We start from the raw sequence: 14,186 nt of genomic DNA, 5'->3' as shown, positions 1-14,186 counted from the left end.
TTATCTCCAGGGCTATATCAATGTTGATTAAATTGTTATTTGTATTTCAGATCTATGAGGCTCAACCAGAGATTTCCAATTCTTTTAAGACTTCAGAGTTTATTCCTCTTCCCAGGTTGCTTTCTATGGTGATGATAACAACAGTCCCTGCAGTGTGCAATAAAATAATGTTCACCCAAGGACTAAATGTAAGAGCAGTCTGTAGTATTTCAGTGGGTTTTTCTGTCCTTGTTAATACTGTTTGATTTAAGTGTGTGATCATCCAAGAAGTTGGTTAATTCTTAAGTTGGTTAATTACATATGTTTTATCTTGTCTGTCCCAGCATGTAGCTGGCTTGGGGAAGCACTGGAAAATTAATTAAAACCCATTGATACTGATTCCAAGAGCCATTCACAAGCACCAATTCTGTCAATGCTCACTAGTGTTTTAGGCTGGGAATCTGAATACCTACAGATTCTTTCTTACAAGCCAAGGTTAATTAATAATAATTAGTTAACAAATTCTAACACATATTAAGAGTACAGATTATATGCAAAGCATAAGACAAAGCAGCGACATCATTAATTCAACTTCCTTCTTGTAGTTGGCCAGCACAGCAGTGAAGCACAGCATACTGTCACTTGTGTCAGTGGTTCTGAGAAGAGCCTTGAAGAATATTGAGTACTGTTTGAATGAAGAAATTTGGCAAAAGTCAGAAATCTACACACTGTCCATGATGCAGGAGTTTGTACAGCTGTACAGAGAAGCCATCAGCAAGGTACAAAATAAAAAGAAAATTGAGTCATTTTGCAGCAGTTAACTACTCCTCTGCACTTCCTCCCCAAGTGATTGCAGCCTGCGAGCCAGAAGATAGTGTCTTTGAGCAGTGGGAGGGGAAGGCCGTGGGTTTAAAGGTGTTAATAAGTGGTGTGGTGGTAGACTACACTTCATAACAAAGCTGGCTGATGAAAATGCAAATAAAATTTTGTTGGGAGACAAACCAATGTAAATTTGTTACGGGAAAATTCTTCAATACAGTGTTCTTTCCAGTATTTATGTTCCGCAGAAGTGAAAGTATGCTACTTGATTTCAGATCTTTACCTGATTGCATACAAGATCAGTTCCAACCTCTGTGAAGAGCAGCAAATCCTCGTGTTGGTTGGTTGTGAATATTTTTATCACAGTAGCTTTGTCTCACACAGGAGAGCTATTGCAATTTACTCTTTTTCTTTCAGCTTTTACCAGACATGAACAATATAGTGGCTGTCTGGCAGTCCCTTCTGAAGCAAGGGAGAGAACACCATGATGGCCAAGAGGAGAAGAGGGAAGGTGATACCTCCACTGTGAAGGCAATGACTGAGACAGCAGAAGTTGCTGAACAGCATGGTAGGCAAAGCAGGTGGAGTTACCCCTTCTTACATGTATGTGTATGGGTGTTGTGAAATCCTTATCCCATGCAAGGGAGTTAACTTCAGCAGAGTCCAGATGTCACTTCTGCTTTTACTTTTCATCTTTGCTTTGTTCAGTTCTTCGGGCAGTTTAATTCTGACCAGCATCAGAATTGCCTAAGAACACAGTTTGACAAATAGGCTACCATTGCTACTAGGAGGTCAAGCAATTTGACTTTCTGCTGTCATACAATCACAGAATAGTTGAGGCTGGAAGGGACTTCTGGAGATCAGGTTGTCCAACCTCTCTGGGCAACCTGTGCCAGTGCTTGGCCACCCTCACAGTGAAAAAGTGTTTCCTGATGTTCAGAGGGAACCTCCTGTGTTCCAGTTTGTGCCCATTGCCTCTGGGCCTGCCACTGGGTACCACTGAGCAGAGCCTGGCTCTGTCCTCTGTGCACCCTTCATTCAGGTATTTCTATACATTGACGTGATCTCCCCGAGCCTTCTCTTTGCCAGGCTGAACAGTCCCAGCTCTCCCAGCCTTTCCTCACAGGAGAGATGCTCCAGTCCCTTGGTCATCTTCATGACCCTTTGTTGAAATCTCTCCAGTGTACCCATGTCTCTTTTGTACTGGGGAGCCCGTAACTGGACCCAGTACTTCAGGTGCAGCCTCACCAGTGCTGAGTAGAGGGGAAGGATCACCTCCCTTGACCTGCTGGCAATGCTTTGCCTAATGCAGCCCAGGATACTGGTAGCCTTCTCTGCAGCAAGGGCACATCGCTGGCTCATATTCAGTTTGGTGTCTGTGAGGACCCCTAGGTCTTTTTCTGCCAAGCTGCTTTCCAGCTGGGTGGCCCCCAGCATGTACTGGCACATGGGGTTGTTTTTCCTCCAGTGCAGGACTCTGCAGTTCCACTTGTTTAACTTAACCCTCCTGACTTTGACCCTCCTATGGTAGTAGGTGTATCTTGCAGCCACATGATAAAACAGGCGGGTAAATTGTGATATGCCTGAAAAATAGGTTTTTGAGGGGTTTCAGTTTGGCCAAGTTATTTTACCATGAGATCATCTTTTTGAAGCAGTTAGTAACTGTGGCTATACAAACGCTTGTGTTGCTGTAGCACAGGAGTAGAAACATGCATGTGTTGGAAGAGGGAGAGAGGGTTGGAGTGAAGGCTTCAGTTGTCCGTTCTCAAAACCAGTGTCCCTCTTGAAGGACGTACTTTCATAGTCCCATTGCAGGGAACTTGAAGTTTTAGTACTCTCTGGAGTTTGGCTAGCAGCCTGCAGTGCTTTACTTACAGGCTGAAGATAAATCTACAGTTAGTTTCATGCCCTTCACAGGGCATATTCCACAGCAAGACTTCCTGGAGCAGAGAGTTTTTCACTTTATGTCCTTCAGTGTGTGGCTTTGGGCAGCAGAATAGTTGTCAACACTGACACTCCAAGGCTCTTTATTGGTAGAGTGCCCGCTGAAACCAATGGAGCGGCTAATCTCTAAAGTACTGGAGCTGTAGTTTCTCTGCGTACCAGGGTGATAATACTGTATCACTTACTTTCAGATCACCTTTTACAGCTTTATTTGCACTGTGGCTACTAGAGAATTGTTTTTTAATGGGATTTGAGACTCAGGCAAACAATGACAAAGTTTATGCATGGCATCCATCCAGTTCTTCATAGCTCCCTGAGGGACACCCAGTTAACAGGAAAAAAGTAGGTGTTTAAAAAAAGTTTTGGCTCCCCTTCATTTATTTTGCTTCCTTTAATTAGTGACTGGATAGCAAGTAGCTTTTATATGTCCTCATGTTATAAACTAGAAGAATGTTTAGCTGCTGAAATACCTTCGCCAAGAAGTAAACGGCTGCCTTAACTGGGGTTGATGTTTCTCTCATACAGATGCTTGTTGTCTTCCTCTTGCCATGAGGTCACATTGAGAAAGTATTTTGAAAGAGGGAAGGGAAAGAAAGAAACCTTTAACTGAAGTAATAAATTAGTGTACTGTCCCCTGCACTTACCCAGTCAAACCTACCTGGCATTAGGTAAAAATAGTGTCCCTGGAAACCAGCAGCATGACCACATCCTTTTTTCACTTTTTTCTATTGTTCAGCCTTAAGTTGAACAGCAGTGGGACGGATTGGATTCTTACAGTGAGTGTTAAAATGTTGAGGTTGTCTTTTATATGTATGAGTACTTTAGAATCAAATTAGAAATGGCAACTACCAGTTTAAGCACTGAAGAAGCTGATTTAGTTTTAAAAGTATTTACACAGGAATGCTGGGGAAGGAAACTAGGGATTCCATGTTTTTTTTTTTCCTGTTTCTTCCTGTTAGTGAGGAGGATAACTGATCATTTCATAGGCAAGTCTGTTAGAAACATAGTTAGTAATTCTTCTGTTGGATAATGCAGGTGCTACACTCTGCTCTCTTGATATGAAGGAGGGAGAAACTAATTATGTAAACACTTTGTTTAGGTTCTGATGACGCTGAGACACTGTTTCTGAAAGCTGCACTACTTCAAGTCATATGCCTGTATCAGAAGGTCGTGCCCCACTTGGTAACACGGAGCAACTTTGATTTTAGCAAGCTGCTAAAAGGTATGTGATGGGTATTTCTCTGGCCATTTACAAGGTCCACAGCAGAAAGGAATGTTTTCTGTGTAGATAGAGAAAGAACTGTTTTCTAGAAGTAATCCCTTTTAGCTTCTTCGTTGTGTTGGCATTTATTGTTGCTGTATCTGTGGTGCTCTGGCACTTTGCCTTCTTAAATTCCATAGCTGCTCTGCTACACTCAAGTGTTGTAAGTGATAGGTTGTGCTACAGTCTTCCTCTTTGTGTGTCATATTCTTGCAAAAATTTGGTCTTCATGGGGTTTTAATTGTAATGTTTCTGAGGAAAACTGATGTCCAACTCTTCATGAGATTTGGGTGTATGGTTCTTGTAGACCTAGGTCAACAATCCAACATAAGTAAGTTATTTCCAAACTCTTATTAGCCACAATGATACAGATTTATTTTTTTAACAGGATAGTTCACAGAAAGTTTGGGGTGGGGGAGAAGCACATACCAATTCACCAGTCTCTTCTGGAAAATATTTTAACATTCAAGTATATTTTCCATTTGTTGTGTTTTGAATTATTTTATCATAGTTTGGCAGTATGTGGGGAGAATTCCAGCCTTAGGTTGGCCAAACATGATTGTAGCATGTCTGGGGATCTCATGATATGAAAACTTGTGGATTGCCAGCCTATCTTGTGGTGGCGGTTTGAAACCTTAAATGATTAGTGTTCCTGAAAGCTCGGGAAGAGATACCAAAATAAAGTTGCTTGTATTGCTTTCAAACCTCAGGTATCGTCACTGAAAAGGGCCTCCGAGAGGAGGTCCCTCCTGTTCTGCAGTACCATATACTGAAAGTGGCTTTGGAACTTCCTGCAAATAAATTTGCCTGGTTCAGAGTACAGGTAAGAGACTTCAAGGCAGATTTATGTTTCTTTGGCCTGTTGTCCTCAAGTCTCTACATCCAGCAGTGCCTAGTTTTAAACTAGTCCCAGTCCAGTCATTTCAGGAGGGGGCCTTTTTGTAAAACCAGTAGGAATTGCAGTCTTAGCATGAGTGAAGAGTCCCTTCTGAGCTGAAAAGGTGTTTTGGGTTTTTTTTCAGAAATTTTTGCCTCCTGACAAGGGCTGGACAAGGTTTCTTCAGCTCTTCTTGTCCTTGCAGAGAGGCAAGAGTGAGAACTTGCTGGTTTCCACTTGTCTGGAAAGCCTGAGATTTCAAACCAAGGACATGAGCTGCTGAGGGGAGCCATCCCACGCATTCCCAGGGAAGATTCTGGCTTTTGTTAAGACTGTCCCTCCTCTCCATAATTACTGGAAACTTTCAGGGTCCCTGCTCTCTTCTTTACTGCAGGCTTGTAAAGTAAGAGAGCTGTGGAGAGCCTGCTTTTCATGTCTGGAGAGAAGAGTGGGCCTAGCTTTGGTGGGAGGCAGAGAGACCCATAGCTGTTGTGACTGTGACCCTTCTTTGTAGGAGATTTTCTGTCCTTTCCAGTTGGCCATAAAGGAAAACTGAGCAGAGTTAAGAGCAAGCAAAGGAAAACCTGGAAACAGGCAAAGAAGCTAAAGCGTTTTCTTGTAGCTTTGCCCTTCTAGTATAGACAGGTTTTAACAGAAAAGGTAAAAGCTAAATCTGGCAGCTTTACAGAGGGTTACGGTTGTTAGACATCAAATGCAGTCAGTGAGAAAAGCAGAGGAGGTGGCAGAAGGATTGTCATTTGATGTTCAGATAGTGTTCAGCATCCCTGTGATTTGCATTGTTTTTCTGTTCTTTGGGGATCAGTCTCTTAAATGTTTGTATGTCTTATTCAGACAGTACTTGTAGGAAATCTGAATTCCTGGGGATAACAGAAATAGTAGAATGGATGCTTGGGGAGGAAAGTGGCTTTATCTTGGACCCTTAGTTGGTGTTTCTGTTACTTCCCTCCCACTTTCCAAAAAAAATTGTACTTATCTTCCTGGTTCATCTGCCTGGCATTTTTGGGCAGGTCTATAAAATAATACACTTTTATTACATGTCTGCTTCAGTGTAACATAATCCTGTACAGTGTTGCTGTACCAGAGGAATTTTAATATATTTTTCTTTTAGGATGTCTCTGAGACAGAGAAGGTATCTGGTGAAAAATCTGTATTCTATTTACTGATGAAAATGTTTGTTACAAGTAACCATTCTCATCTGAAAATTTCAACCAAAAAACTGATCATCAAGGTAAGCATTTGATCTGAGATATCAGGATATTCACTATATCCCATTGGTCTAAAATGTCTGTATTCTAAAATTCTTCTTAAGGCAGATACCTTAACTGCATAGTTGTGTGGCCAACGGTTTTCTTTCCCTTTTTCTGTGACTGTTCTTGGAGATTGCTGTAAGATAACTACCTATTAGCTAAGTATTCTATGAAAGTAAATGCCATCAACTGAATTTGCTACGACAGTTGATGAAATGGTAAGAAAAATGTCTTTAAAGTTTGCCAACCCCCCCAGGCTGAATTAATTCCAATATTGTAATAAACCAAGGTAGTTTGTACCTGCAAAGGTCTTGACATTGATCAAGAAGAGATGATTTTTGATCTTTCTTTTTTATCGTCATTTATTTAATCTGTACTTCATCACTCTAGCCTTCCTAAAGCATTAGCTAGTTTGCAAAATAGTCCTGTTTGTTACAGTCTGATACAGTCTCTGATGCAAGGAGTACTTTTGTGTGAAAAATGAATTAAAATCCCCTTCTGTACATTTAAGTAAGTTATCTGACTTTTCAGAAGTGCTCATCAACTACATATCTCATGAGTGCACCAGCGGCTGTCAGTTTCAGTATCTTTTTAAAACTGGGCATCTTTTAATTATCTAAGTGGAGGTACATTAAAAACAAACCCAACCAAACAGCTGTCCCTCCCAAGAGAAAATCCAAAAAGCTATTCTAAGCCCTGAACACGGCTCCTTGTGCAGTGTCCCATAGTGGCATACAAGTTTGGATGCAGCTTTGTGCATTTAATTTCTGCATTTAACTTCACAGTGTGCAATTGTAATATCCAATCCACTACACCAAAGTTACAGTGAATTAATTAGGATTTAGTTGCCCTTGATCCCTACAAGGGATTAAAGGCAGGTTACCTTTGTCTCACAGTAATGAATATCTCAATCAAAAGCTACCCAGTACAGTTTTTCTAGTGTATTTGGACTCTTTTGCTGAGTGGAGATGTGGGCTGCCTGACTCATTCTTGTTTCCTATTTTAGATTCAATCCATTTCATTTTCTCTGAATACAGGAGCAGTGAAGTTTAGGGCAGTTATGTCAGCAGAAAGGCTGCTAAGAATAGATATTAATGAATGTGTTTTGCTTATTTTTCAACACAGTGCCATATAATCTGAAGGCCTGTTTTTGGATTTCACATTCTGTTCCTGCCTGTTTTCATGAGAGCTACAAGTGTATTTCTATTTCAAGACTCTGCCAAAAATAGTTAATTATTTAAAAACGAATCCTTTTTTTTTTCTTTTTTTCCCTTTCTTTAAATGAATTATCCTGTCAGATTTGTGTAAGCAGTGGTGTTATTTTTATAGCTGATGGTGGTGTACACAGGGTAAATGTAGAACAAATGAGCTGTGATAGCTTCCTTTGTGTTTTGTGTGTGGGGAGAAACAAAGGCACAGATTCATCCTGTATAATTACAGTCATTTAGTGTAGGTGCCAGAGTTAGGAAGCTGGTCAAGGTTTCCTCTGTTGTTGAGTGAGGGGCAGGTGGTTCTACCACTGTACAGTTCAAATTGCCTGTCATCTGGATTGTCCTTCAGACAGCCATTCCTCCTCCTCCTCCTCCTCTTCTCCCTCCTCATCCTTTCTTTCTTTCACAGACAGAGCATAGGGCCACCAAGTTCCTAATTTAGGTACCTCAGATAAGGGCCTGAATTTAGATAGCATGAAAGCGGGCAAAAATGTCTAAATATGTTAATGCCTATTGCTTGACAAAGATTGTGATAAAATTGTTGTCTACCTCACCACCCACAGCAACCATGAGTATGCCTACGCTTCTCGCTGGACATTACTGTGATCACGACCCACTGTTCGTTTATTTGACTGTTTACCCATCTGCCCAACTCTTCTAAGCACAAGTAGCCTGATTTAGATTTAATTTAGCAGTGGTTTTCCTTTATATTACATCAGTAGTTTTTAAAACCCCAAAAGGGTATGGCACTTTTTTTCCTAGCTGTAATGGTATCGTATGTTCATAAAGATGTACAGCCCTCTTAAAGCAGTATAGCCTGCTCCCCTGAAATTATAAGAATAAGGTTTACTAAGGTGGAGGAAACAAATGCTCTGTCTACAGAGAGCTTTGACCTCAGTAGGGTTTGTGCTGACTTCTGTTGTCAAGCAGTCAGAACTTGACATGAGTGGACCAAAAGTCCTGCTAGACTTTGGCTGTTACCTTCGCCTGTGCCTTGGGGGGGACCTTCCTTGCCAGTGCGTGAGACAGCGTTGCAGTAGCCCCCGTTGCAGGGAACACATCTTGTGTTTCAGGCCGTGTGATGGGTCAGGGGACACACTAGCTCCGCTGAAGCTGTCCAACATAGAAGGCTTTTTTGCAGGCTGGGAGCAGCGAGAGGGATTGGCCCCAGATATGGCTCTGTGCTGCAGCCGGCTCTCTTCCTCTGTGTCCCCACGCCATAGGCCTTGAGCAGTGAAGCAGCAGAGAGGCTGCTGCAGTGAGCAGCACTGCGGATTGCACAACATGCATACTGCCCCGGCATGTGCTGAAGCAGATTCCTGCGCCCTGAGTTCTTGTAGAGGTCTTGTATTCCAAATGCATGGCTATGAACATTTGTAGTGAGATTGCCACGTGCTCACTGCCCAGTCCAGCTAATAGCTGTTGGCAGCGTACTTGAACGGGGTGCAGGCGGGATCCATCCCATACGCATGGTCAGTGTGAGGGCAAGAGCCAAATGGAGTTGTACTGGGTTTGTGCTGCAGACAGCAGGTGAGAGGAGAGGCTCTGAGAAGACAGGAGCAGAAGGAAGTTGCTCTCAGCTGATTTTCCCAGTTGTGAGAGAGTAAGCCATGTTTTGCCTCTTACTTTGGTCATTCTTAAAGCCCTCCTTTCTCTTTCCCAGGACCACTTCTTGCCCTTTTCCTACAGCACCTGTGTGTGTCTGGCAGAGCTCAGTGGGTTTCATTTGTCACTTGTAATATAGTCATACCTCACCTCTTACTGCTGTTGCTGAGAGAGCAGTAAGCAAAACGCTCATGATGAAGACACTAGGCCTTGGCCCTAGTTACGCTGAGGTCAGGTGATACAGTCTTGGGAGATTTTGTTTTAAAAAAAATGCATTGGTTTATCCTCTATTAAGCAGTTAGAATGTCCCTGGTGAGTGGGAATCAGGCCTCTTGAACTGAGGGGGTGAGAATGACAGACAGTTCTTTTCATCAACTTACTCTTCTCCCCCCCCCCCCCCCCCCCCCCCGCAAGAAGAAGAAAACATGAAGTTGCTCTACAAAAAGATCTGTGCTTTTTCGGGGGTTTTGTATTTTAGTTGTTGCTTGTTTTGGGGTTGTTTTTTAACACACACACACCCCCCTTTGGTTTTCTGGACAGGTTTTACGTGACAGCGGAGTGTTTGAGTACACGTGGAAGGAACTTTCAGTTTGGCTGGAACACTTGGATAATACAAAAGAAGACAGAAAGGAAGCAGTGATTCAATTTTTGGAAAGGGTAACAACTGTTCAAATTAGTGGGATAAACAATGTCAAGAATAGCATTAATGGCAACTAATTATTTTGTTGCTATTGTTGAGAAACTTTTCAAAGATCAGTGAATGAATTCTGAGAAAGGCAGTGTTTGTAATTCTTTGTACAAAACTGACATCTTTCTTGTCTTGGGTGGGAGGATGGTGGAATGATTTGGAGGAAAATTACATCCAGAAAGATAAGTTGTTATTACAGTATTGTTGATGGAAAGATAGAGTGTTATGTGTGGGGGTAGCGCTTATCTCTTGTTTTCTTTATGTGGCAATACATGCCAAAATTATCAGGCCTAAGTAAATTATAATCTTTTACAAGAAAAGTTGGCATTTCCTGTTTACTTTTCAGGATGTTAAATGCCCAGTGCTTCCTCTTCATTGCGGTTTCTCCAGGGACTCACTCTGTGGTAGCACTTTAGGTGCAAAATTGCAGCAGACGTTTCTTTTTCCTTCAGGCCCAGTGTCCCATGTACAGCGGTAACCATAGGCAGATTCCTGCAGAAGTATATGGAAATTGTCTTCCTAAAACTTTCCCAGCTTCCAACCACTTTTGACATATAGTCTTTCATAACAAGATATGGTTCCCGTAGACTTAATAGCCTGTCCTCTTACGTTTCTCTCTCAACCTTTGTTAACAGATCCTGTTGAAACTGGTGACAAACCCCTATCCATATACAGATAAAGCAGCAGACCTTGTTCAGGAGGCCAGTATGCTCCAAGTTAATGTATTTAAACAAGACTCTGATAACGTCAGCATCCCCATCTCTCACATTGACGGTATGTAGTGATTCCATCTCTCACATTGACAGTGTGTGGTGATTTCCTCAACAGCAGAGAAATCTTCTAGCCCTAATCTGTAAACTGATGACAAACAGGACAAATCCTGCGTAAGTAAAGACTTGCAGGATTCAGCCTTTGAGCTGTATTTAGTACCAGAAGTAGAAGTCTGAATTGCAAAATTACCACTTTGCCTCCAAAAGTAATTTCTGGTGCAGTTATGCATTTTAACAGTATTTTAAATCTCTTTCTAGGCTCCTGCAGCAGCATTTTCTAACTAAAATGAAAACTGTTACAGTTCCTCTCCCTGGGGCTGCTCATAGCTGCTCATCCATGAGGAAAGGGACAGGGCTGGGGTGCCTGGGGAACTTTCATACTCCCAGGCACACAGCTGGAATTTCGCTGCTCCTGCTTTCTGGGACCAGTCACAGTCCTACTGCCGACAAACTCAAAATGCTGCAGATGTGGACACTTGGACAACTTACCATGTGCTAGCTGTTCTGCTATAACAGTCCATGCGTAGGATTTTGCAGTACATAAATGTAAGATAATTAAGGTAGTTTAACACTCGGTACCAGATGGATCAGTTGCCTTGAGTTGACTGTATTACACAGCCATGGAATACATGGTATCTTCTTCATAAGTTAAAGCTGTCCTTGACTCTTTCATGACCAAGATTTGGTTCTGTGACCATATAGAGCTGAGAAGCTCTTTAAGGACTGCTCAGGATGTTCTTTTAATGAGGAAGTGGCTGCTTCCTTTGTGCTTTCCTATACACATTTCCTGTCACTGTTATGTTCTGATAGTCCTTGCCTAATGCCATCACGATAGTAGGTGATGCACCTCTTCCCTTCCCTTACTTCTGTCAGCCATCTTGAAAGGCAACAAGTAAAGTTAAGCACACTGTAAGAGACAGTGTTTTTTACAGTTGCATTTACTATTACATTGCTAATCAAACGTGTCTTTCATCGTTTTTTCTGCTTTGGGAAGTCAGAAGCTGCCTTGCATTCCTGGAATGTTAGATGCTATCTCCGTTGTTTTCTAGTTCATCTGAATCCTGTGCTTATGTTTTTTCTTCACTTAATAGATGTCCTAGATATGGTGGATGTCCTAATTGAGGGCAGCGATGGCTTAGATGAAGAAATTGGGTTCACTTTAAATGAAGACACGATTATCCAAACATTTCCATTCAGTGCTGTTGTCCCTGCTGCATTAGAAGCCAGGAATATACTGTTGCTTCAGACTGAAAATGGAACAGGTACAGACTTTTTTGTTTCTATGTATCATCTATGCTAGTGGAGTGGAAGCAGGATCATTCTTACCCAGTGAACTCCTGGAGATACTTTGTTTTCTCTGTTGCAAGCAGAAGGAGGTGTAGATCCATGGTGTTCCGTGCTGGAGAAAGGCATTAAAGCTTATGCAGTGCTTCTGTCCTTTTTTCCTGATCCTAAAGAAGCTTGCTCTTGGTTTCTGGAGTAGGGAAAACAGATGGAAATGCAGGCACTCTATAAACTGCAGTTCGACTCTAGGGAGCTCCTACTGTAGGAAAACAAACTTGTCCAAGTTAGAAGATGAGAGCTCACCTTTCCCCAATGAGATGTGGGGAAGTGAAGGAGGAGAATGACCCCAGGCCAGACAAGAAATTGTTCTGAGCACAGTATAGAGGGGACTGAGGAGCAGTGCAGAGACACTGTCCCTGCATGGGCAATCTTGGTCTGAAAGCAGTTGCACTTCAACAACAACGGTGTTTAAGCACAGAGTGTGCAGATCGTGAGAGGAAGGTGCTTTCAGTGGCTGTAGGCACCTCTTCCACTGAGACCAGTCAGTAGGGGAAAGAGAACTGGACTGTTGAGTAGGAAATGGATGTGTTTCCAAAGAAAACTTCCTCTTCAGAGATGACGCTCCAGGGATGAATGTTGCAAAGATCTCCCACCTCCTTGAGGAAAGGATTTGGTGGAGCAAGGCACCACAGGGGCAGCAGTTGGCCTCAGAGCAGGATTTGCCAACCCCACAGTGCCTCACTAAGTCCTATCTATTTGGCTGTTGAGTAGCACCTGGGCTGGGCGTGAAAGTCCTGGTTCTGAAAGAAAACCCTCCGTATTTAAACAGTGCATGTTAACCTGGGTGTGTTCCCCCTGGTACATATCAGTTCTGTTCTTAGTGGTGCTGGGCAGGGGTCCTTATCCATCAAAATACAGACAAGTTTAGCACAACACAGCAAAGATGGAGTTAGTTTTATGTTTGTCTGGAAGGAAACAGGCCAACCTGAGCATGTGTCTTAAAGTGGGGTGATTATTTACTTCAGCAAGGACTACTGTATGGAGGATTTTTCCACATAGCTCAGTGGGTCAGGGACACTTGTCTAGTTTATCACAAACACCTTTTAATCCTATTCAATATTTTTTAAAATGATGCTATATGGCCTATTGCCCAGGCCTTAAGGAAAGAGGGTTGCCTTAGTGTCTGTGCTCATGCAGATTACTTCTGTCAACAGAGGTTTCATTTTTTATTTTGCTTTTCTAGGAGCACACATTGTGAAGTATCTTGTTGGTGTTTTCACTGACCTCCTGCACTCTCAAAGAGATCCCCTCGCCCTCTGCCTGATGTTCCAGCTCTATGATAAAGATCTGCAGTTGCTGAAAGTTTCTAAGTATCCTCAGCTCTACCAATTTAACCAGTATTATAATCTTTGGATACCCCAGCAATCCCAGCAACCTCTGGTATGCAATACCTGAAGTCATGTGATTGCTCGAGCCAGTATTACTTACTATAAAACCTCACAGTGTAGAAGGGTTAGCGCTTCCATCAGAAAGTGTGTTTACATTAAGCTAATTCTGTATTGCTTCTTGATCACAAATTTGCTCCTCTAATGACACAAAAGGTCCGTGTTGTGGTTGGGAAGTGAAGCCAGGGCTCAAGGATTGTCTGCAATCACGCAGAGTACAAGTCCTCGTCAGGCGCAGTGTAGCGTAATATGTGTTGTGGCCCAAGGAGCACGATTACAGTGGCTGGAGTTCACCCAGGAAATACGTGGACCAGTTGTGCAAGGTCTTGATGTGTTTTTCTGTTAGCCCAGCAGTGACCATGTGCGGATTCCCCGCAGGACACCTTTGACTAGCTCTGTGATAGCAGGACTGTGCACATGTTTTGCTGGAACTTCAGTCCCGGTTTCAGCACAGAACTCATTTCAAAACAAAGGTAGCTGAAGAAACTTTTGATTCATACTTATCTTTATTTATCTCTCTTTTTCCATTTTAAACAGTTTAAAAAACGCAAAGAGGTGTGCAAAGAACCTGCTGTGGCCCTGGATTCTATATTTAGCACTTTGCTAAAGAAAGCCTATGAGAGAGGAAGTGATACCTTACTGGAAGACAATATCCAGACAAAATTGAGAGATTTGGCTTCCCATCTCCCACCTGAACAACTTTTGTTAGGAGTAAAGCATGTGTTGCTATACCTGAAATCCACAGTGGAGAACTTTGGCAGTGTAAGAGCAATATTGTGATGATATTGTGGGTTGGTTTGTTTTCTTTCAATGCAAAAAGTACAAATGACTTGGCTGTTAAAACTTAAGGATCCAGTTCTGCAGCTTTTTCACATACTCAGCTCTCACTAAGGCGATAGAGCACCAGACAAACCTGCACCTAATTTGTAAACAAATGTCCGTCCCTCTAATTATTGAGGAGTCTTGGATTCACATTGCATGGGTTACCTCACTGATCTTTGTGTAGTGCAAATAAACTCCAGATTTTAATCCAGC

General features: G+C 42.3%; 1 protein-coding gene across 5 annotated transcripts in view; it reads left to right on the top strand.

Annotated features, from left to right (window-relative positions):
* The window catches only part of URB1 (URB1 ribosome biogenesis homolog), a 54,367-nt gene that overhangs the window by 14,011 nt on the left and 26,170 nt on the right, over positions 1-14,186 (top strand). For all 5 annotated transcript variants that reach the window (XM_054813454.1, XM_054813450.1, XM_054813453.1 and 2 more), the window contains 11 exons: positions 51-188; positions 585-758; positions 1,216-1,366; positions 3,842-3,964; positions 4,714-4,826; positions 6,010-6,129; positions 9,505-9,621; positions 10,288-10,426; positions 11,514-11,684; positions 12,950-13,146; positions 13,689-13,913. In XM_054813454.1, the coding sequence (XP_054669429.1) occupies positions 51-188; positions 585-758; positions 1,216-1,366; positions 3,842-3,964; positions 4,714-4,826; positions 6,010-6,129; positions 9,505-9,621; positions 10,288-10,426; positions 11,514-11,684; positions 12,950-13,146; positions 13,689-13,913 (1,668 nt within the window). The remainder of the gene's footprint in view (positions 1-50; positions 189-584; positions 759-1,215; positions 1,367-3,841; positions 3,965-4,713; positions 4,827-6,009; positions 6,130-9,504; positions 9,622-10,287; positions 10,427-11,513; positions 11,685-12,949; positions 13,147-13,688; positions 13,914-14,186) is intronic.

This window comes from Grus americana, chromosome 1 (assembly GCF_028858705.1).
Source record: "Grus americana isolate bGruAme1 chromosome 1, bGruAme1.mat, whole genome shotgun sequence".
In the NCBI taxonomy this organism is placed as follows: domain Eukaryota; kingdom Metazoa; phylum Chordata; class Aves; order Gruiformes; family Gruidae; genus Grus; species Grus americana.
This window is presented reverse-complemented; position numbering and strand designations above follow the sequence as displayed.